The sequence below is a fragment of the Drosophila albomicans genome, chromosome X, assembly GCF_009650485.2.
Source record: "Drosophila albomicans strain 15112-1751.03 chromosome X, ASM965048v2, whole genome shotgun sequence".
NCBI lineage: Eukaryota > Metazoa > Arthropoda > Insecta > Diptera > Drosophilidae > Drosophila > Drosophila albomicans.
In genome coordinates this window covers 24,272,252-24,296,097 of record NC_047627.2, presented here as the reverse complement: position 1 = coordinate 24,296,097, position 23,846 = coordinate 24,272,252, and the positions used below count along the sequence as shown (strand labels likewise).

At 38.9% G+C, this 23,846-nt stretch overlaps 1 protein-coding gene and 1 long non-coding RNA gene across 5 annotated transcripts in view; one reads left to right on the top strand and one right to left on the bottom strand.

The window, feature by feature from the left end:
- The window catches only part of LOC117570438 (putative uncharacterized protein DDB_G0291608), a 65,480-nt gene that overhangs the window by 7,518 nt on the left and 34,116 nt on the right, over positions 1–23,846 (bottom strand). Inside the window, exons 1-6 of one of the 4 annotated variants that reach the window (XM_034252132.2) lie at positions 13,436–13,881; positions 10,628–11,174; positions 9,705–10,471; positions 2,241–3,831; positions 602–861; positions 308–536 (exon numbers count right to left, since the gene is read on the bottom strand). In XM_034252132.2, coding sequence (XP_034108023.1) covers positions 308–536; positions 602–861; positions 2,241–3,831; positions 9,705–10,471; positions 10,628–11,121 — 3,341 coding nt within the window. In that variant the 5' untranslated portion in view covers positions 11,122–11,174; positions 13,436–13,881. Of the gene's footprint in view, positions 1–307; positions 537–601; positions 862–2,240; positions 3,832–9,704; positions 11,175–13,435; positions 14,666–23,846 lie in introns of those variants that run through there. The other 3 variants (XM_052008825.1, XM_052008824.1, XM_052008826.1) reach the window with 3 other exon arrangements.
- LOC127565014 (uncharacterized) overlaps positions 1–23,846 on the top strand; it is a 56,371-nt gene that overhangs the window by 27,115 nt on the left and 5,410 nt on the right. Inside the window, exons 2-3 of the long non-coding RNA XR_007954402.1 lie at positions 130–925; positions 11,592–11,648. This is a non-coding gene — a long non-coding RNA (uncharacterized LOC127565014). The remainder of the gene's footprint in view (positions 1–129; positions 926–11,591; positions 11,649–23,846) is intronic.

Sequence of the window (23,846 nt, the reverse complement as noted above, 5' to 3'; positions counted from 1 at the left end):
ATTATAGTTAAGAAATATGTTTCTTTTTGTAAAATGATTAATGAACCTATATGTGAAACTTGTCTTGAAAGCTTTTCTCTCTTCTTTTTTTGTAATTAAATTAAACAAGTAATTTAATTTGCATTTCAGCTGAGCTGTAACCACTGTGCCACGTGCCGGACAAAGGCTGTGACCATGACGGATGAGCTAGAGTGTGAACTATAGTGTCTGCTACCTTAGCAGCATTTCATTTAGGATAATTGCATATTTCATCAAGCTGATGATGAGGTGTGTAAACGGATGATGGAGGAGAAGCTGTTGTACTCACCCATCTTTGGTCTTGTCGTGCTGCGGTATGTGCTGTGGCGGTGGCATGGAGTAGCAGGTGGCCGGACTGGGCGAATAGCCGCCGGAGACGGGAGTCGGATAGCCGCCGGGTCCGACGGCTGTCGCATACGGATTGCTGCATTGATAGGCCGCCGGTCCGTAGCCATGATAGCCGGCTGGTGGATAATCTGATTGCACAACCATCCCATAGCCGGGATGAGGCGAATAACCTGTAATCAAAGAAAATCCCAATTCGTATTGCAAAGAAAATGAGGCAATCATATGATGCTCTTACCACTGGGATCCCGATACGTTTCGATGTAGTGAGATCCGCCGCTGTCGGGCGTCGATTCGCGACTGTAGGGGCGTGGTCCACTTATGTGACCCACGAGGCCGAAGCCAAGGGGACGCGGGGGTCCACTGAAGTCCACTGGCTCCATTTGCGGTGATCGCGGCGGTCCGTTTGGTCCAATTGAACCGGGGGCAGCACTGCCAAAGCCCTGGCCGTGACCCACGACAAGGCCGTCGGCTCCGTACTGTGGACTCGTGATGATGCTGAACGAGAAAGAAAAATACGCATATTGCATGGGAAACAATTAAAAGCTGTTCACCAAAGCGGGTAAGCTTGTTGTTTATGCTTCAGTATAAGATTTATTATTAGGCATACCAAATTTTTGTTACTCTAGGTTAAAAAGTTGATTTTATTTTGGGAATATTCCCAAAAAAAACCCTTTATGATGTAATTTCTTTACCCAAATCTTTTGAGAGTCAAGAATTTCTCACAGAATTATGTTTAAAATGCATTCAAGTTGTTACACACAAAATCTCATAACTACACTTTTTATATTCACTGAGTTCGATGAGTATAGCGTAGTTTATTTTGTGTATTACTGTTGCAAATAGCGCACTTTGTACATTTTTTTTTTTATGGCATTAACAAGTATCTGTATACCAAATTTCGTAACCGTAGCTGCTATATGTTCCGAGTTCAATTGGGCTAGCTTTCGTAAAACTTAATTTAGTCGAGAATTTTAACTTAAATTAGGTGTAATACATGTTACAGTGTTTGCATACCAAATTTCATGACTATACCTGCTGTGATTGCTGAGTTCAATTAGACGAGTTTGTGTAAAACTTAAGATATTCGAGAACTATAATTAGAATTAGTTATAAAGCATTTCTAGGTGCGAGCATACCAAATTTCATAACAGTAGCTGCTGCAGTTGCTGAGTTCAATTAGATTGGTTTACGTTAGACTTGTGATTGTCGAGAACTTTAACTAGAATTAGGTATAATGTATATCCACTAGACCGTATGCCAAATTTCATAACTGTAGCTGCTATAATTGCTGAGTTCAAATAGACGAGTTTGCGTAAAACTTAAGATTTTCGAGAATTTTAGCTAGAATTTGATATAACGCTTAACTAGATATCAGCATACCAAATTTCACGATCGTAGCTGTTGTAAGTACAGAGTTCAATAAGATTGACCGGTATAAAACTTAAGATATTGGAGAACTTTAACTAGAATTAAGCATAACACATACCTAGGTGTCAGCATACCAAATTTCGTTACTATATCTTCTATATGTGCTGAGTTCAATAAGATTGGCTGGTATAAAACTTAAGATAGTCGAAAACTATAACTGGAATTAGGTTTAATGCATAGATATCAGCATACCAAATTTCAAGACCTCAGCTACTGCAGTTGCTCAGTTCGTTGAGGTCAGCGAGCAGATTGTAGAGTTAAGAGTTGCTTAACTTTTGATTGAATACTAAACTTAAACCCAAAACGAAAAAACTAACTCGCTGCGCGCTGTGGAAGTGTATGGCATGGAGATGAGATTGGAGCTGGGAAGGAAGTTTTTGGGATCGTTTCAGAGAGTGTCCGTGTGTGTGTGTGTAGGTGTCCGTGTGTGTGTGTGTCTAGCTCACCTGTGCGGCAAACGGGTGACGCTCAAGTCCAGCGTTTGACCCTGCGGACTGGGCACTTGGGGGCTGGCAATGTTGGGACTGGCTCCAGGCTGTGGACTTCCATTGCCCATTCGCTGGTTGTTGTATTGGTTGTGCGATGCGGGCGAGTTGAAACCGTGTGGGCTCGATGACGTCACCGATGTGGCGCCCGACAGGTCGACAGCTGGCGCTGCCACGCCCACATTCGGCGTAGGCGAACTGCTCTGTTTGCTATGTTGTTGCTGTTGCTGCTGTTGTTGCTGGTGATGTTGTTGCTGCTGCTGCTGTTGTTGTTGCTGCTGCTGTTGCTGCTGTTGTTGCTGCTGCTGATTTTGATAGGCAGCCGCTGCAGCTGCCGCCTGAGCAGCGGCCATTTTGACGGACAAATTGATGGCGGAGAAGCCCGGCGGCAATGGACCCATCGTCGGATCATAGTGATACATGGGACGGGGATAAATTGGACCACCTCCTCCATTGGCGACCTCCTCGTGCTCGGCCTTGGCCATCAGCAACTGTTGCTCCTGCAGATACTTTTGCTGCTGCACCTGCAAATCGTCCGCACTCTGTGGCAAATAGTGATACATATTCGTGGGCGTGGCCGACGCCGCTGTTGCTGCCGCCGCGGCAGCAGCCGCTGCTGCTGCTGTTGCATTCGCCTGTCGCTGCTGTCCGCAATTGGGATCGTAACGCTCGAAGCCAGTCGAACTCCCGCCGGTCGAGACCGAATCCCCGATGCCAAGGCCAACGAACACGGGCGCCACACTCGAAGTGGGCGGATGCGGATGTGGATGCGGATGCGGATGTGGATGCGAGTGCGGATGCGTTGTGTGAGGATCGTAAGCGTGGCTGCGTGGCGACAATTCGCTGCTGCTGGCATTGCTTGCCAGCAACTGTTGCTGCTGCTGCTGTTCGGCTGAGGCATCGCTGGTTGCTAAGCCATGGCCAACACTTTGTGCATATCGCATCTGTTCATACTGTTGCTGTCGTTCATCTGCTTGTTGCTGCTGTTGTTGCTGATGTTCGCTGTGATAGCTGGCTGCATCTGTGGGATCGATTTGACTGGCGTTGCCTTCGATGAAAGGTCCGCGTTGCTGATGCAGCGTATGTTGCTGTTGCTGCTGTTGTTGCTGCTGTTGCTGTTGTTGTTGGTGGTGGGCATGTGGATGCTGTGGCTGTGGACTGTGGAGACCAACGTAGCGACTCAAATGCGGTTCGCTGGCAACTCCATTGCTGGCAGCAACATTGCTGTTGTTGCTGGTGTTGTTGTTGTTGTTGCTGCCGCGTGCACTGTTGGCGCTGTTGGGTATCGCTGATGCTGCCGCCGAGGCAGCATCGTTAGCCAAATACGAGTGCATGGGACTTTTGTTATACTCCGATTTGATGCTGGCCACCGGACTGTATTCCGATTTAATAATGGGCATCGTCTTGATGTTGCTGTTGTTGTTGTTGTTGTTGTTAATACAACTGCTGCTGTTGTTGTTGTTATTGTTGTTGTTGTTTAGATAGTGAGTTGAGGTGAGCTTGAGTTTGTCCAGCGGATGCAGCTCCTTTTCATGCTTCTCCAGTTCTCCAGCTGCGCGTTCACAAAATATGCAGAGAAATAGCATAGAGACAGAGTGAAAGAAAAATAGAAGAGAAGATAGAGAGAGAGAGAAAGGTGGGGAGTAGAAGAAGAGAGAACAAGATCAAGATCAACGTGAAGCAGCAGAGAATGAAAGAAAGAGAGAGAGAGAAAGAAAGAGAAGCGTTAAATGTGTTTATTGCTTCGCAATTGGTTATCGATAAATTGCAGTTGTTGTTGTTGTTGTTGCTGCTGTAATTGAGAGGCAGACAGGCGGCGATTGGAACGCACCTGCTGTGGTTGTGATTGTGCTAACGTTATCGTTATCGCTATGGTTATCGTTATCGTGATCGGTATCGTTATCGTTATCGTGCTCGTTATCGCTATCGATAACATGGGCGTGATTCAATGGCAGAGCTATCGGTAATGGTATCGATATCGGTATTGGTATCGGTATCGGTATCGGAATCGACGGTATCGGCATGGACATCGATCTATCGGCCACCTGATAACGACGCGCTGAGTGCTGCTGCTGTGTCGACTGCCGACGACTCGCCGTGTGGCGTCTGATCGCCCTCGGGCAGCCGGACAAACTGCGGTGCACACTGCGATGCGGCTGGACGTGGCCTCGTCCGTTGCAGCCGGGCGTGGGGCATTTCAGGATCTGTTCGTGCAACGCCAGCACTGAGGGGGAGGGTGATAAGTCAATTAATTGCCATCGATAGTTATCGCTATCGAGTTATCGAGATCGGCTACGAGACACAAGACACTAGTCACAAGACAAATGCACTACGAGTAGACTAGACACAACTAACACAAGCAGTCGATAAATCACACTACGATCAGAGTCACAGCGCAGAGACAGAGATAGAGAGATATAGGAAGAGAGAGAAGGGAAGAGAGTGAGGGAAACACTGCTCGACAGACTTTGCTCTACAAAGTCGTAGATAGATTTAGAGACACTGTTAAACACAGAGATAAACATGTGAAGATATCCAGAGAATCAGTCATATAATAGAGAAAAGATTAATAGCCTAAAGAAAGAGAGAGAGAGAGAGAGAGAGAGAGAGAGAGAGAGAGAGAGAGAGAGAGAGAGAGCTGCAACTACTACCTAAAATATATATAAATACACATACCTACATACGAGCACATACACACACACACACATACACTCAATCACAACATGCGCTAGAAGAGAGAGAGAGAACAAGTTGAAATAGAGAAAGTTGTAGAGTGAAAAGTTGTTGAATATTAATGCAAATAGTATACAGCAGAATTTTAGGGAGAGAGAGAGAGAAAGAGAGAGACTTGACAGAGAGATTTAGAAATGAAAGAATCGATGATCGATACAGATAAAGAGAGACTGCAAGAAAGAGACAGAGAGAAAGGGATATTCGGAGAGGTAGAGAGAAATATTTTTAGAGAGAGTGGAAAAGAGCGAGAAGATGAGAAATATCGTAGTTCAAGTGAAAGTGGAAAAATCTCTGAAGTGGAAAGATTATGACACAGAGAGCGAGATGTATTTAGAGAGAGAAAGAGAGCAAGAGAGAGAGCGAGAGCGAGAAGTAGAGAAAAATGCATGTTTCAAATGAAAGAAGAAACCTCTGAAAAAGTCGATGATCGATATGAAAAAATTACGACACAGAGAGAAAGAGATAGAAAGTGATAGACAGACAGATAGAGAGAGAAGGAGAGAGAGAGAGAGAGAGATCTACGTATGAGCTACAACAAATGAAGGATACGTTTGTTTTTTTGGCACTTACATTCCGTGGTGACTTTATCGCGCTTGGGACAACCCGACAGACTAAAAGGCGACGCGGAGAGAAATAGAAAGAGAACACAGATCGCAGAGTGTGAGAGAGAATGTGTGTGAAGAAGTAGGTGTGTATGTGTGTGTGTGTGTGTGTGTGTGTGTGAGTGTGTGTGTGTGTGTGTGTGGTACCTGCGATGATGCGAATATAATCCTGTGACATGTCCTTGGCCAGTGCAATGCGGAGTTGGGCATTTGGCGCCATCTACAAGTAACCAACAGTAACAGAATGAAATCAAATCAACTTCAGCTTCAACTACACACACACACACACACACGCACACACACACACACAGAGAAGCATACTCGACAGTGCCTAGCAAAAAAATGGTGACAGCAGTTAAAGTTGGGGGCAAGGATTTCTAATTAATTATGTGAATGCGTCAAGGAGTCGAGAGAGTGAGAGAGAGAGAGCGAGATTGAGAGGGAGAGTTGGGACGACAACTTGACAGCCGAAAAAGCGAAAAATTTGAACAAAATTTACAGCTGACAACGCACACGGCAAGAAGAAGAAGAAGCAACAGCAGCAACAACTACAAAATAGAAAAATGAACAGCAACAAGAACAACAACAACAACGATAACGAAACGCGCAACGAATTCTTTTGCCTAAATAATTAATTAAAATTTGATGGAAAACAGCTTTGCATTATTTACTTTAAAAAGCGAACACACACGCACACGTACACGCACATGTTGAGACATGTTTGGTTTGGCATGGTGGATGACAAAAAAGAGCGATGGCAAAAATGAGACAGAGCAACAACAACAACAACAACAGCAACAAGAACAGAGTTGAAAAATCAGCCAGACCACGTCTAAACTTGGCCTTCTAAGCACAAATTCTCCAAAGATAACGGTAGACATAAGTACGCACACACACACACATACACACGCATACACTCACCCCCAAGTGGAGTGCTGTAAAAGACAGACGACGACGACGACGACGAACGACGGGCAAAAAGGGGTTTAATGAAATATTTTTCGAAATATTTTAGCATGTGTGTATTGGGTACATGTGTGTGTGTGTGTGTGTCTATTACGTGGCCGTTCAAAATGTCAAACTGCAAGCACAACAACGAGTCGAGTCGAGTCGAGCTGAGTCTAATTAGAATTTAATTAAAATAAAAGCAGGTTGCTGCAGTCGACTGCAATCGCTGCTTGCCACGCCCACTACGACCCAGACCGCCCCCCCGCCCAGCAAGAGGTTAAGCCTAATAAGCTACATTAGCTAAAAACAACAACAAGGACAAGGCTAATGACTTATTACGTGCTTGTAGCTTGCTTCTCTCTCTCTCTCTCCCTCTCTTGTTCTTTCTATGCGCAACTATTTAAAAAGTCATTCAAATTATATGAATACCATAGTGTGTGTGTGCGTGTGTGTTTGTGTGTGTGGCTTAAAGGCACTTGAAGTTTTGTGGCCATGTTGAGCTCACAGCATATTAATGCCTACATAATGACAAAATAAATATGCAAAAGTGGTTTACAAAACGTGCTTCATATTGCTTTCCATCTAATCACTTCACATTGCTTCTCTCTCTGTGTGTGTTTCCTTACATGTGTGTGTGTGCTTAGTTTTCCGACAACGAGTTCAATTTTGTACAGTGCAAAAAGGAAAACACACAACAAAAGAGACACTCGAATTAAGATGCTCTTTTTGTCTCGCTCTTTCTTTTGCGCTTTTCTGCTAGTGATGTGTGAGTGAGCAAAGCTGGTATTTTTTTTTGTGGTATGCACATTCACAGCTGGTATTTTTCGATAACTAGCTATCGATAATTGATCACTGCATTGATTTTTGGTATTTTTTCGCCATTTCAACTAAATTATCAGTGTAAACTTCAAGTGATCTTCTCTTTGGCATTTTTTTGTGCTCCACTTGTTCACTTGATTAATTTGCACTTTTAGAAAACAAAGTAATTAATATTTACTATTTATTGCACTGTATTTACACATTCTTCTTGCACTCGCTAATTTATTTTTTTTTATAAACTTTTACGAATATTTTGAAGCTTTCAGCTTTTATTTAAAAAAACAATGAGAAAATCAAAACCTTTGTAGATATTTTAAAAAACTTAAACTTAAACTTAAAGTTCTACTTTTGTTCCAAAACAATGAAAAAGTCTAAATAAAGTGAATTAAAATTAGTTGATGTTAGAAAATACTGAAGTGTAAAAGAATACATAAATTTTAAATAATTATTTGAGTTTCGAAATTGTATATTAGAAATTTAAGAATAGTTAGCAGATTAAAATCGATATATTAGAAATTTAATAATATTTTGCAGATTGATTAGAAATGAAAAGTTATAGAATTTCGAGATTTGAATTTCTAATAATATGGGATTTCGAAATTCAAATTTTTAATATTTAATATTTTCTCAAATTATTATACAATTTGTAATATAGAATTTCGAATTTTGAATTTTAAATCAACAGAATAGTATACAATTTCTAATATGAAATTTCTTGAATAAAATTTTTCATTTATAATCGGGAAAATATTATTAAATTTCTAATATTTCAAACTTTTCATTTAGAAATTTAAGAATATTTTGTAGATTTGAAATTCGAAATGATATATTAGAAATTAAATAATATTTTGCGTGATTAGAAATTTTAATTTCTAAATTTCATATCAGAAATTTAATATTTTGCAGATTTGAAAAAAATAAGAATTCCGAAATTTTATATTAGAAATTGAATAATGTTTTGTAGATTTAAAATTTAAGATTTTATATTATAAATTAAATAATAATTTGCGGATTAAAAATTCTAAATGTTAAAATTTCACAATATTTTGCAGATTGGTAATTAAAAATTAAATTGTATAATCTTCGTTACTAATACGAATAATAGCATTGAATTAGAGTAAAGTTTTAGAATTGATTGAACTGTAATGATAATGTAATCAGAACATATTTAAACATCAGTCAACATTTCACAATTCTTGTTTCCTTCATTTGAATGAACTTTTTCCCTCCGTTGTTTTGTCATCTCTAAGCTACACATGTGTGTGAGTTAGTGTGTGTGTGTGTGTGTGGGTGAGTGTTTTGGTGTGGTTTCATAAAAGGGGTTTTACAAGCCATTAGTTGTGTGCCCCGCCCCCTGCCTCAGCTCCTCCCCACGTCACGTTTATAACGACAAAATTGCTTAATGTCTTTTAAGCTGTGGAGATGGAGACGGAGGAAAACTTGGAACGGGAAGCGAGAAGCGAGAAGTCGCAGCACTTGAGCTAAATGTGCAAATAATAATAACAATAATAATAATAATTATAATAAGAATAAAGCTAATAATAATACTCTAAAGATGATGACACAAGAATATTTCAAAAACATTTGCATGTGTTTTGTGTGTGTGTATTTTTCTCTAACTAAGCTCCCTCTCTCTCTCTCCTTCTTTCTCTCTCTCTTTCTCTCTATGTTTCTCTGTGATATATGTGAGATATATATTTGTAGTTTAGCCAATTTGTTTTTGAAGACTTAAAACTCAATGCAACAAGAAGTTTCGCACATGCGCGCAGCCGATCGATCGAGTTGAACAACGAACGAAACGAAACACCGAAAATTGGAGTCGAAGGGGGGGAGTTGAAAAAAAAGAAGACAAGAGATGAAACCACAGCAGCAGCGTTGCCAGATCAACGGGGGCAAAGTTTCGAAGTGTGGTGTGGTGTGTGTTAAGAAGAGGGGGAAAAGATCTTTTTGTTTTCAGTTTTCAGTATTTTTTTTCAGTTATCAGTATTTTCAGTATTTTTTCAGTTTTTAGTATTTTTAGTATCTCTCAGTTTTTTGTATTTTTAGTACCTCTCAGTTCTTAGTATTTTCAGTATTTTTAGTTTTCAGTACTTTTAAAAGTATTTTTTTCAGTTTTTAGTATTTTTCAGTTTTCAGTATTTTTAAGTTTTCAGTATTTTTCAGTTTTTGTCAGTTTTTTTTCATTTTTAGTTAGTTTTTTCACTATTTTTTCAGTATTTTTTCAGTATATTTTTCAGTTTATTGTTTCAGTATTTTTTTCAGTTTTTATTTTTTTTTGGTTTTGTTTTGTTTTTTTTTTGTAACAACAACGACAACAACTTACCGCGATGCTGACTGCTCGGCGAATAACTCGGCGTAGGCGTGGCTGCAACTGTTGCTGCTGTCGGTGTTGTGGTTGCTGCTGTTGCTGCTGCATCTGTTGGTGTGCTGGTGGTTGCTGCTGTTGTGGATGTCGTGGTTGCTGCTGCTGCTGTTGCTGCTGTGCTTGGCGGCGTTGCCACCAGGGGCACGCCCACAACGCCCTCGCGCGCAATGTCCTGCATGACGGAGGCAGCTCGACTCCCGACGCCCGCTGGCTGCAATATCGTATACTGTTTGGCATCGAGCAACAGCTCCTCTTTGGTGGGCGTGGCCGTGCCCTTTTTATCTGTGGGCGAGGCGAGCTCAAAGTTGTTGTTGCTGCTGCTGTTGCTCGCAGCTGCTGCTGCCGCATAGCCATAATACGCTTCAGCAGCATTGTAAGCACTCGATGTATACTGAGCATAAGCTTGAGCTTGAGCCTGAACCTGAGCTTGAACCTGAGCGTGAGCTTGAGCTTGAGCAGCCAATTGTCCGTTGCGTTTGATGATGTCGATGGGCGGCTTGAAAGCGGACGTCGCTTGAGCAGCGTAAACAGCAGCAGCAACATCGAGTGAATCCTTTTTAAGTGGTTGCTGTTGCTGGAGTGGTTGTTGCTGTTGCTGTTGGAGTGGTTGCTGCTGCTGTTGCTGAGCATACGGATGCAGATGATGGTGATGATGATGATGGTGGGGGGGTGGAGGAGGTGGAGGTGGATATGCATTGAGACGCGCCTGATCGTTCTCCTTTTGCCTGTGGAAACGTAGCAAAAGTGTTGTGTGTGTTGTTGAATTGTTTTCATCGAAATAGTCATTGTTGTTGTTATTGTTGTTGTTATTGATGTTGTTGTGTTCGTGTTCGTGATTGTTGTTCATGTTTGTATTCATGTTGTTGTTGTTTGATTCGTACTTTTGCTTCTCCTCGAACAGATTCTGAAACGGCGGCGGATTTTCATCTTCTTGATCCTGCAATCGATACAAATTCGTTCGTGCATCTGGCCAACTGCCGGATAAACTTTTTAACGCCGCCTGCGTCTCACGTATCAGCGTCTCATCGTCCTGCTCGGCGGCATCCATCTGAAGTTGCTGTTGTGGTTGCTGTTGCACGCCAGCAACCGTTGTGGTTGCTGTTGTCTTTGCTGGACTCTCGCCGATTGTTGCTTTACACAATTGTCGCTTCTTCTGTGGCAACATGTTGTTGTTGTTGTTGTTGTTAACACTATTGTTGTTATTGTTGTTGTTGTTGCTGACAGCGAATTCATCGTCGCGACTGCAGCGTTTGCGTCGCTTGATCGCCGTCTCATGCTCAGTGTTGTTGTTGCTGTTGCTGCTGTTGCTGTTGTTGCTGCTGCTGCTATCAACCAAGGGCGTCTCCTTGCTAAGCGGACGCTTAGACAGCGCCATTATTTGTTTGTTGCCAGTCAGTTGCCAGTCGCCAATGTCACACAAAAAAATGCCTTAACAACAAATTTGGATGTGAGCTCAAGTTTTTTTTTGCTTTTTTTTCGATTGCTTAGATTATTATTGGCTTGTTGTTGTTAGTAAAACATTGCTTACAAACTAATTTTGGTTAGTTGCTGTTATTGTTGGGTTAAGTGGGGGAAGAGACGAGGGGGGGAATAATGCGCATGCAGCATGGAACAGAACTTGCAACGTGCAACTTGCAGTTGCCAGTTGGGCTCTCTAAACCTCAGCATAAATATTTGGTAAACAGATTTGTAGCTACAAACTTATTGAAATTCATTTGAAGTCAGCACACGTTCCTTGAGTTGAGATATTCCACTAATCAACTAAATAATTTATCAAATATGTCAATTTCATCATGTGTTTAAACTAACTTTTCCTAATCTAATCTAATTCTATTTCATTCGCAGAAATCAAATCAAAAAACGCGCTTTAATAACAAATGCTACAACACATTGCCCCAAAAGGTATGCTATACTTTTTGTTTATTAACTGCACTTTCTTTTGGCCCTTGCCACTTTCAAAATTTGCCAGTTTTCGCTTAATTTTTTTTAGACCATTTTCACAACTTTTGAAATGTGTAATCGTAAAACTGGAAGTTTCCTCAAAAATATGACACATTTTCACTACAAACAACTTCACTTGAAAGTGGTCACAACATAATTTTGCATTGAGCAGAGAACTGATATTGAGCACTTAATGGGATGTCGTGTTCACTGTTGTGCTTAAGATTATTTGATTTATTCGTACAGCAATTTTCGTAATTACACTTCAAACTTGATGAACTGATTTCCGTTTGCAAATTTGTAGCAAGTTGACGCAGCTGCCTAAAAGTATGCAATGCAAAAGTGCAAGCTCTATAAGGAAGTTTTTTTGGTTGATGTGGCTTGAAACCTTGTAAGCTTTGTTTGAGCTAGCACTGGGAATTATCAAGCACTGGGAATTGGGTGATCTGCGTGGTTTGAAACCTTGTTTAAGCTAGCCTTGCAACTCTAAAGGAATTTATTGGTTGATGATGTATGTGGCTTGAAACCTTGTTTAAGCTAGCCTTGCAACTTTAAAGGAAATTTATTGGTTGATGATGTGTGGTTGAGAACCTTGCTGCAAACTCTAGAGGAAATTTATTGGTTGATGATGTGTGTGGCTTGAAACCTTGTTTGAGCTCGCACCGCGAATTTGCACATTTGACAACTAAAAGTATGCAATGTTAAAATGCAAACTCGAATGGAAATCGTTGATATGGGGTGTGGCTTGAAACCTTGCTTGCAACTCTAAACGAAATTAATTGGTTGATAATGTAAGGTTGAAAACCTTGTTTGAGCTAGCACTCTGAATTAACAAATTGATCGAAAGGAAGTCAACGATTATTTGAGGATTTGTATGGTTCAAAGCCTTATTGAAGCAATCACTGTGAATTGTCAAATTGATCGAAAGGAAGTTGAAGATTTGTTGATGATGTGCGGTTTAAAACCTTGTTTGAGCTAGAAGCGGGAACTTGCAAATTGGACATCTAAAAGTATGCAATGCAAAAATGTAAAGTTGAAAGGATTATTTGTGTGGTTTAAAACCTAGTTTGAGCTAGCACTGCGAATTAGCAAATTGATCAAAAAGAAGTTGAAGATTTGTTGATGATGTATGTGCGGGGTTTAAAACCTTGTGTTTTATGTTAGACCAGCTAAATAATTGTTAGATGTGTGTGTGAGTGTGTGTTTCACGCCCTCCCCTGAAAAATGCTGAATAATTGGAGCATTGATAGAACTTCTTGTTTGTTGTATGTTGATTAATATTTGTAAGCATAAATTTCTATATATCTCTATATATATATTTAATATTATAATAGTAAAATATTTGTTTCGTTTTTTTCTTTCGAATTGAAAATGGGGGCCAACCAAAAAAAAAAAAAAAGTAGAAGGAACATAGCAAAAATTTCAATGTGATTATTCTTGTTGCATTGAATTTCTATTTGTTCATTTTGTTGTTAGTAGGTTTTAGTTTTTCTTTCGATTTGTTTGTTTTTTCTTTTTCTTCGTTCATTTTTGGTTCAAGTTGAAAGTTGTAAACTGTGCGTAGTATATAGACAATATATATATATATAGACAATGGACGAGAATACTGAGAAACTGATATGCCTTAAAGTTTTTCTTTTTTCTTTTTTTTTGTTTTGTATTTCTTTTTTTTTTTTGAGGGTCTGAGTCAAGAGTTTCTTTAGCTTTACAGTTACATTTAGATTTAGATTTAGAAAATTGAACTTTACCTATTTGAGAATTGCGAGATTTTTGCGTTTTACGTTTTACGTTTTGTTTTTTTCACTTTTAGATATTTAATTTAATTCGGTATTTTATTAGATTGTCCTTTTTTTTTTTGTTTATTGAGAATTTTCACTGCACTTTTTAGTTGAATTGCATTTGATTTGCTTGTTGCTGTTGTTGGTGTTGCTGCTGCTGCTGTTGTTGAAGCTGTGGTTGCTGCTGTTGTTGTTGCTGTTGCAAGTTTGCTGTAAACTTGGGCAACATGCTGCACTTGCACTCACACACACACAAACACAAACACACTCACAAAAAACTTTGGTGACAAAACTAAACAACAAAAATAGTGAAAAAAATTTTGTGAATATTTTGCACGCACTTTCGAAATTTTGTTGTTGTTGTTAGTTGAGGGGTCCGGAAAAAGTTATTTTGTTTTGTGTTGGTCAAAAAAAAAAACAAATTTTTTTTTGAATTTGATCGCGACGTATACGCAATATCAATTAACGCGCGCACTCAACATCGACTTGGACTTTGCCTCGAGTTCGACTTCGAATCAACTTCGACTTCGACTTCGAGTTCGATTTCGACTTTGACTTTGTTTTTAGGCCGAGCACAACAACAAAGTTTGTTGCTGCTGCGACGCTTTAAATTCTTTTTCTTTTTTTCTTTTTTGCCTTTTCTTCTTCGTTATTTTTTTTGGCAATGCAGCAGCAGGAAGACGAGAGCGGGGCGGGGAGAAAGCGACGACGACGGCTGCAGTTGAACTTTATTTAGTTTTGCCGCGCGTCGCGTAGTTTGGCAAAAGTTTGTTTTTAACTTTTGATGCCGCGTAAAGTTTTCTGTTGTTGTTTCTTTTTTGTTTTTGTTTTTTTTTTTTGTTTTATGATATTTGTTGTCGTCGTTTTTCGTAGTTGTTGTTGTTATTGTTGTTGTCTTTGCGTAGCGCGAGAATTGCAATAAACTCTTGCGCCGCAAATTCTTTTGGCGGCGTGAAGTCCGGACGTCCAAAAACCGACTGCTCGATGCGTTTGGGGTAATAAAATTTTACATCGGCAGCAGCAGCGTCGACAGCCGCAGTCGCAGTCGCCGTCGCGGTCGCAGTCGCCGTCGACGCAGCGAACGCATCGACAACACACACACACACACACAAACACACGCGCACGCTTTTTTCGGGTTTGGGGCGTATGCAATGTGCAAGGTAGAGAGAGAGAAGGAGAGGGGGGGGGGAGGGGAGCGGAGAGCGAAGGGTGGGTTGAACACACGACGACGCGACGAAAACGTTCGTAAATCTCACGACGCAGTTGTTGTTGTTGTTGTTGCTGCTTCCTCTTTTACTTTTGCTGCTTGTGCTCGCTCTGCTTCTTCTTCTGCTGCTGCTGCTCGCTCTTCTTCTTCTTCTTCTTCTTGTTGTGTGCTCCTTGTTGGAGGAAGCCCGACGACGAAACGTGCGTCTCTACCTGTTCTAAGTTCGCTGCTAACTGACAGTTTTCCAAAGTTGTCGAACTTTCGAACGCAACGCAACGGCACAAAATTGCAGCCCAAAAATGTTTGCTACCCAACAGCAGCAGCAGCAGCGCGTCGCTGCTGGCGTCAACGTCGCTACGTCGCTGCCTTCGTCCGTTTTTCGGAGTAAAAACACGAAGCTTGCTTTCGTTTTGTTCACTTCGTTTCGTTTCGTTCGTTTCGCTGTCGTTTCCCCTGTGTGTTTGGGGTTAGCACAGTTTTGCCGCTGCTGTTATACGCAGCTCTTGTATGCCAGCTACAGCGTCGGCGCATTGCGCCAGCAGCGTCGCAGTCGCCGTCAGCGTCGCTGTGTTGGCAGCGCTTTAGCTTCGTTTCGTTTCGTTTTGTTTCGTTTCGTTGTTGTCCGAAAAGGCAGCGCTGTCGCTGCTCGCTGTTCGCTGCTCGCATTCCTGCAGCCGCCCTCGTCACTGATTTGGCCTTTTATCTCTCGCCCGCTAATTGTAAATTCCAGCAGCAGCAGCAACAGAAATAGAAGCAGCAGCTAAAGCAGCAGCAGTCGCTTATCCCGTTATTCGGCCGTCGGCTGGCGTTCGTTTGGCGTCTCTCTTCGGCTGCCGTCGCAGCTGCTTTCCTTTTTGACTTGCTTGCTTTTTTTTGTCTTTTCGCTTTGGTTTTGGTTTTGTTTCTGCTGTGTTGTCGATCACTCAGCACTCAGCTTGACTAAAGTGGGCGACGCTTCTTATCACCTGCTGCTGCTGCTGCTTCAGTGACTGCGGCTGCTGCTGACGTCACTCGCTGCTGCAACTCATTTGTCGCTGACGCAGCAGCGACAATCGCGTGTTCTCTCTGATTCACACGGTCCAAAGTGCAACGAGCCACGATCAACAACTGTTCTTTTATTTTGCTACTATTTTTGCATTTTTTTTGTTTTGATTGTTTTATGAACCAGTTCCGAGTTCGCAAGTGACAACAACAACAATGAACAGTTCATTATTTAATGGCATTCATTTTATTTTTTATTTTTAGTTTGTTCAATGAACTAGTTCCGTGTTCGCAAGTGATTTTGCCTAAACTTCTAAACAAATCAATTTTGTATTGTATTTTTTGTTGAAAATATTTATGAACCAGTTAATTATCTTATGAATTTCTTAGTTGACATTCAATCTAATTTAAAAGCCATTCTGTTTATTTATGAACCAGTTCCGAGTTCGCAAGTGACAACAACAACACTGAACAGTTCATTATTTAATGTCATTCATTTTATTTTTGTTCTAGTTTGTTCAATGAACTAGTTCCGTGTTCGCAAGTGATTTAGTTGCCTAAACTTCTAAACAAATCAATTTTGTATTGTATTTTTTATTTAAACCATTTATGAACCAGTTAATTATTTGATGAATTTATTAGTTGACATTCAATCTAATTATGTTTTTCCATTCTGTTTATTTACATTTTTTTTTATAGTATGCTAAACGAACCAGTTCCGAGTTCGCAAGTGCGAAAAAAACACGTCTAATTAGTTTATTAGTTTCTTTTATGGAATTGAGTCTCATCTGAATGCAATTCAGTTTATTAACGTTCTTTTTGGTTCTCTCAATGAACCAGTTCCGAGTTCACAAGTGATTCAATTGCATGCCTTCTAAAGAAAGAAATTTTGAATTGCATTTTTTTTTATATTTTTTTTTAACTTAGTTGAAACAAAAGCAACTTGAGCAGTTCGAAAGAGGAGAACTAAGAACATCGTCATTTTTGTTATTCGATTTGATGTTATGAACCAGTTCCGAGTTCGCAAGTGACCAAAAAAAAGCACAGTTCATTTTATCAATTTTTTATGCAATGTTTATCATGTTTACCTTCTTTTATGTGTTAGTTTGCATATACATTTAATCTGATGATAAAGCTGTTCCATTGTTTTCTTTCCTTTTTTTAAGTTTGTTAAATGAACAAGTTCCAAGTGCAAAAAATACATAATTTTTCCATGCAATTAGAGTAAAATTTCAATATTTTCGTTATATATACATATGTATATTTTTTTTGTTGGCTTCTTTGATGAGTGTTTAAGTTGCGTTGTAATTATTTATTTTCAAATAATCTTCCAATTTAACCTTCAAATTTTTTGCATTTTCTGGGATGTTTTCCTCAACCTGCAAAAGGTATTTTGCTCCATTTTGAATTTGTGCATTTAACTAGTTCACAAATAATTTGAATTTCTTGAGATATTCCTTTAACGTTAAATACAAATCAGTTTCGTGTTCTTATGTTCTCATCGAAAATTCGCTTTAAGAATGTTGAAAACAACTTGAAACTTTTTCTCCACAAGTTTTGTTGTTATACAACAGCCTGGAACAGTGTTATTATTACATTAAATTCATTCCAAATTTATAAAATAGTAATTTAAATTTTATTCATTTTGCTATCGCTTTAATATATTTTCTTGCTGGCTTCATTATTAGTATTCGAATTTTCGAAATCTCAACAGTATTTTTCTCATCTTCAAAACTGAGTTAATTGAATTTAACTTCCTTGCTCTAAATTATTAAAGCAAGTGAAATTTCTAAGGCATTTTTTAATTTAAACACAGACACCTTAAATTAATAAATATAAATATTTTGCACTGAAAGTTGAAAAGGTTCGAAAGGTTTTCATTTTTAAATTTAAATTGTATTTTATTTTTAAATCTCTTAAGTTTGACTTTAAATAATTTAAAGTACTGCGATTTAATTGAATTTCATTTTTGGTTAAACACATCAGTGAAGAGCCGTCAAAAATGGGAAACTTTAAATGAGCTGAGCTTTCAATCAAATTTTGTATGCAGGAAAAATGCTTGAATTATTTAAGTTGAAAGAATTCCCAACTAAATTCTAGAGTCAGTTACAAAAATAACTTTTTTTTTTTGGTATAGGTGCTACAGCGAGTCATCCTTGACATTGCCTAGAACAAGAACAAGAATGAGAATGAGAATGAGAACGGAAATGGGAATGAGAATGCGAATGGAATGGTTGGGAAAGTTTTGAAAGTCTGTCATTGGTGGCAGCAAAGTTTTAATAACATGGGAAATATGCGCCTATGTACTCGCTGGTGTTGTCTATATATATAGTATACAATATTAAATGTGTGCTGGATGTTGGCTATCATAATTATTAAGCCTAATGCACGCTTAGTTCATCGACTGACCGAGTTCTAAAGAGTCGCAGCTAAACAATGAAGTTTTCTCACCTGAATTTTTTGGATTCGTTTGAAGAAATAATTGTAGGAAAGTGTGGGAATTATAAATATTTCTAAATTCAAGGCGAATTTGAGGTAAGAAGCTATTTAAGAACTGAAAACTAAGGAAAATATACCAAATACATATATAACTATGGTATATTTCAATATATTTTTGGTATATTTATATTAGCTTAATGCCGATTTGACGCTTAGTAGTTTTACATCTTAGTACTTAGCACAATATACCAAATATCCATGTTGGTATATTTTAGTTCTTTAAGTATTTCAGTACCAAGTTTACATTTCGGTATATCTCAGTACTTTTTCGGTATATTACTATTAGCAGGTCTAATGCCAATTTGCTTTAAGATCTTAGTAACTAAAAACAACTGAAAACTTAGCACAATATACCATATATACATGTTGGTATATTTTTGTACTTTTTCGGTATATGAATTTCTTATATACCAAATATAGATTTCGGTATACTTTAGAACTTTTTCGGTACACAAATTTGGTATATATCAAATATAATGTCAGTATATGTCAATACTTTTTCAGTATATCAATTTTGTATATACCAACTGTACCAAATATGTATTTCAGCATATTCCAGTACTTTTTTTTGTATATTAATACTAGAAATATTTATAATTTCAATGCTAGTCTGATGTTAGCTGTAGCTTTCAGAGCTTAGTAACTAAAAACACAATATACCAAATATAGATGTTGGTATATTTAAGTACTTTCAGTATTTCAATACCAAATATACATTGCGGTACTCAGCACCTTTTGTGTTCCATACATTTGGTATACATACATTTCGGTATATTTCAGTACGTTTTTCGGTATATTAATCTGGTATATTTCCATGATAATACCACACTGTTTTATCTTTTATTATATATTATTACAATACTTGTTATTGAGTCATTTATCATTACATTTTTAAAAATTTTTTTGGTTGTTCTTTTTTGAAACCTTGTTTTGATTTTCTTCGAATTTATTTTTGAAACTTTCCACAAAGTTTGTTGTTGTATGTTTAGTCCAAAAGTAGCGCGCAGAGCAAATTTCCGGACTCGAGTTCAATGAGGTCAGTTCTCTGGATTTGTGTATCCAAATGGATAAACTGAATAGAATAGAATAGAATGGAATAGAATGCGATGAGAATGCTTTTCACCTTATTTCATGGCAATTTCAATTGAGTTGTGTCTTTGTTTTGAGCAACGGTTCAATTTCAGTTTGTCGACTAGTTCACAGAAAAGTTTGCACAGTTCATTTGAACTAGTTCTAGAGGGGAGGAGGGAAGAAGAGGAAGAGGAAGAGGGAGACAGTTGCCGTGTGCGTTGGTTCGTAATTAAAATAATTAAATGTGAAAAAAGGTAATCACAAGATTGAAAAGTAATTTACACATGTAAGCAAACACCACACACACAGAAAGAGAGAAGGAGAGGGGGAGAGAGTGAGACAGAGACAGAGAGAGTGGCACATGCATAGAGCTTAAACAAATAGAAGGACAAACAAAGCCCGCAGGATACGCAGCAAGAGAAACGGGTTCAAAAGCAGAAGCAGAAGAAGAAGCAGAAGAAGACGAAGAAGAAAAAACGCCAGTTGCAAGAAAATTGCCAAGGCAAATGGAAAAGTCAACATGACGAGCAAAGACGATGAGTACTGAGGGGGGGAGGACAGAGGACAGAGGATAGAGGACAGAACAGGATCAGCATGCGAAACGCATCAGCTTAGAGTGGAGAAGGGAAAGGGAAGGGAGGGAAAGTTTTGCGTAAAATGCAAAAACGCCAAATGATTTCTCTTATTTCGACGCGGTTGCGTTTGCTCTATGATGGATGAGCTAAAGAGTGAGGTGGGGAAGTGGGGAGTGAGGAGTGAGCAACTAGGCTGGCTTGTGGTGTCCTTAAAGGGTTAGCACACAGCACACAATCGCAGACAGCAACAGAGGAGAGCAAAGTGGAAGACTGGGCGCTGTCTGGCAAGAAGAAGGAACAGCAGAAATTAAGTGGCAACAAGAGCGAATCACTCACTTCTTTTGGCCTACCAAAAAGAAAGCACTGGCTGTAGAACACAAGGGGTGTGGTAGGGGGGTAGAAGAGGGGGGAGAGGGGAGCACAGACAGGAACAGCAACAGCAACAGCGGCGGCAACGAAGGCAACGAAATGATTGACAGCGCATAATTAAATTAATTGAGTAATCCACGGGGCAGCTCACAAAGAGGTGAGGGAAGGGAGGGGAGAATGGAACTGAATGGGTTAAATTCCCAGCAGTGCACACACACACACACACACACACACACACACACACACACACACTGGCAGACACCGCTGATGCGTGCCACAAACGGCGGTTGCTTCGCTTTTCCATTTTCCCCATTTTAAAAACGGCAGCTCAAGGAACGCAGGAAAACATAGAGACACAGACTCCCGAAGTTGTTCTCGTTGTTGTTGCCACTGCATAATGAGAAATAAGAAAAGCGAAACCCCTTCTTACCCCCACCCCCCTCTCCACCAGTCCCCTCCCCCAAGTCAGGAAAGCTAGCTGTATGCGAACGCCATGCAAATGTCGCCTGCGCGTCACATTTTTTGGGTTGAACCGAAAAAAGAAGCACTGAAGAGCGCGAGTCTAAGGGAAGGGGGTAAGTGGGGGAAAAGGGCGAGCGAAAGGGGAGGGAGTTTGTCCGTGCGTTCGCCTTGCGGTTTCCTGTTGATGTGAGCCTTTGTCTTAGCCAGGATATCGAGTTGCTCAGCAGGCACAACTTCAATTTCAGCTGCTGCTGAAGTCGCGGCTTTTTTGTCTGCGGCGCTTTATTAAAATTAGTAAAAATTGTGAAAGGGTGAGACGGGGGAAGGGGAATGAGTTGTGGCATGCCACCCGTTACTCTCCGTTCTCGGTGACAAGTGGAAACCGAGTTGCCTTGGGCAATTGTTTACGAGTGTATCGCAAATTAAGTAGGGCTTAAATTTTACAAGCATTTCGCCTTTAAGAGTTAAGTGCTTTTCTCTTTCACTCTTGTACTCGCCACTCTTCCCTCTCCCCTCTCCCCTCTCCACTCCCTTACCTTCTCTCCTTTCTGTGGCGGATTTGTGTCTTTGGAAAATACTGAATTTGTTGTCGCGTTTGCTGTTGCTTTGCAATTTCTTTGCTTCACTCTCTCCCACTTCACTCGACTTTATCAACTCCTGCTCTCTCTCTCTCTCTCTCTCTCTTCGTCGCTTGACACTTTCAGGCTTCATTGAATTGTTGAATGTGTCAAGAGATTAGCATTCGACTACTGCGCCATTATTCAATCCAAGTGCAGCACAATAGCTGCAACAACTAACACACAAAAATAACTACAGGGTTTAAATGAGTATTTAAAACACTTTTTATATTATTGGGTTCTACCCTATTATAACTTTGTGTCTCCAGCTGAAATGTATGCAGCAGACAGACCTCATAAATTGATTGGAGTGTCTAAGTTTTCTCTTTGGTTTAACCATCTGGTATATTCTGAGCTCTAGCTACATTTCCATTGCTAGTTCTTAGATCTTTCTTAAAATTTGATTATGAGCACAGAATAATTGCACATAGAAGTTATATAAGAAATAATTGTAAATGGTATATTTGAAACGTTATAGTACATCGATATACCAATTATAGCCTTTGGCATATTTTAGTATTCTTTTAGTATATTAATTTGGTATATCGATACATAAAATATAGCATTTGGTATAATTGAGTGCTTTTGTTGGTATATTAATTTGGTATATCGATATATCAAATATAGCATTCGGTGTAATTTGGGGTTTTTTGGTATATTAATATATCAAATACACTTTTGGTTTATTAATTTGGTATATCTATATATTTAATATATATATATATGTATATATCAATATATTCAATATAATATATATATCTATATATTCAATATAATCTTTGGTATGTTTTAGTATTATTTTGGTATATCGATATACCGAATATGATTTTTTGGTATAATTTGGTTCTTTTTGATATATTAATTTGGTATATCGATATATCCGGAATATATATATATTTTTTTTATATTCACTTTGTATATTGATATACCAAACATAGCCTTTGGTATATTTCAGTATATTTGGCTTTATACTCTGAAGTATTCGCACTTGAATTCTGCCCAAAACAGGTTCACAGAATATTAGCGCTTAAAAGTATGCTATGATTAAGTAATTAAATGGAAGTGATTAAATTATGCTAATTTTTTTGCTCACCTGCAATTTGTATTAACAATGACAAAAAAGTGACTGAAAATCTACTTTAGTGTTTGTGTTTGTCAATATTTGCTTCTCGTTTATAAATATTTTACACTTTTTGTTAATTTTATTATTAAACTTTCACCCGCTGTGAATGCTCTGAAAAGTAATAATAAAATAAGTTTTATTATTTTTATGCTTGTCAGTAATAATTGAAATTAAATTGATAAATTTCGCAGAAAATTCACTAAACTATGAAGAGAGAAAATGTCAGGATAGAATAAATCTCGATTTAAGATTTATTCGATCTTAAAAAGAACAATCTTTTAAATAAGATTTTTAGGTTGAAACAATCTTAAATCAAGATTTGTATGCTAAATGTGTTTTTGAGTTGAAAATCTTGATTGAAGAATGTTTCATTCTAGATTGAAAAGTAGATTGCAAATCTTGATTTAAGAATAAACCTTTTAGGTTGAATTTTGACATATTATATAGTTAATCTTAATTCAAGATTTTATTCTTGATTTTAGCACGTTTTTTCATTCTGTGTACAAGTGTGAATAAATTAACTTTGTTATTAAATACATGTCATTAAAAATATGTCATAAAGTATTAAAATAATAGTTTAATTAGCTTCCTAGAAATTGGCTGTTAAATCATTTAAATTGAGCTAGAATTTAGTGGTAAATATTCCGCAAATATTCACAGTCTTAAATTATAAAATGAATTTTGCATAAATTTGACGACTTATCTTTTGCCTTTTTAAATTTGTCGTTGTTGTCTTTGTGGTCGCTTTGTTTTGTTCACAAATTTAAAAAGAAAACATAAATGAATTTGTGTGTATTTTACGGCGCTGTAAATAAAGTTGTCTCAGTGCAAAGAGAAAGAAGAAGAGCAAGAGGAAGAGCTAGAGGTAGAGCTAGAGAAAAGCTGAGTAAAATTGTGTGTGAAGCCGGAAAGAAAAGCGAAAGAAAAGCGAACTAAAATCGTGTTGTGATTGTTGGTGTTAATAATAAGAATGTGCGTGGTCAGGACAACATTGAGAGAGGAGAGTTAAAAAGAAAGAGAGAGAGAGAGAGAGATAGAGAGAGGGGGAAAGAGAGAGACAAAGTAAGAGAAAGAGAGAGAAGCGTCAGAAAAGGAGTTCATTCAAAAGTCAGGCCACAAAAGCGGCATTTGTGGTTGCTGCACAGCACAGAAAGCTGCCACTGCACTACCTTCCTCTCTCCCTTTTCCTCTCTATCCCCCTCTCTCTCTCTCCCTCTGCCTGACTTTCTCGTTCTTAGGCAGAAGTTGTCGCGACTTTCAGCGTCTCAACTCCTTCGACGTCGTCGTCGACGGTGGCGAGCAAAGTCTTTTTAATATTCCTGTTGCCATTCGTCGAGGCTTACAGCCAGAGTCAGAGTCACCGAGTGGTTACAAAGGGGTGAGTGAATTCAGTGCTGACTCTGTAATTACGCGTATACGATGATGATTAACGCGCACGCAGCGAGACTGCGACTGCGATTGCGACTGTTGCGATGCC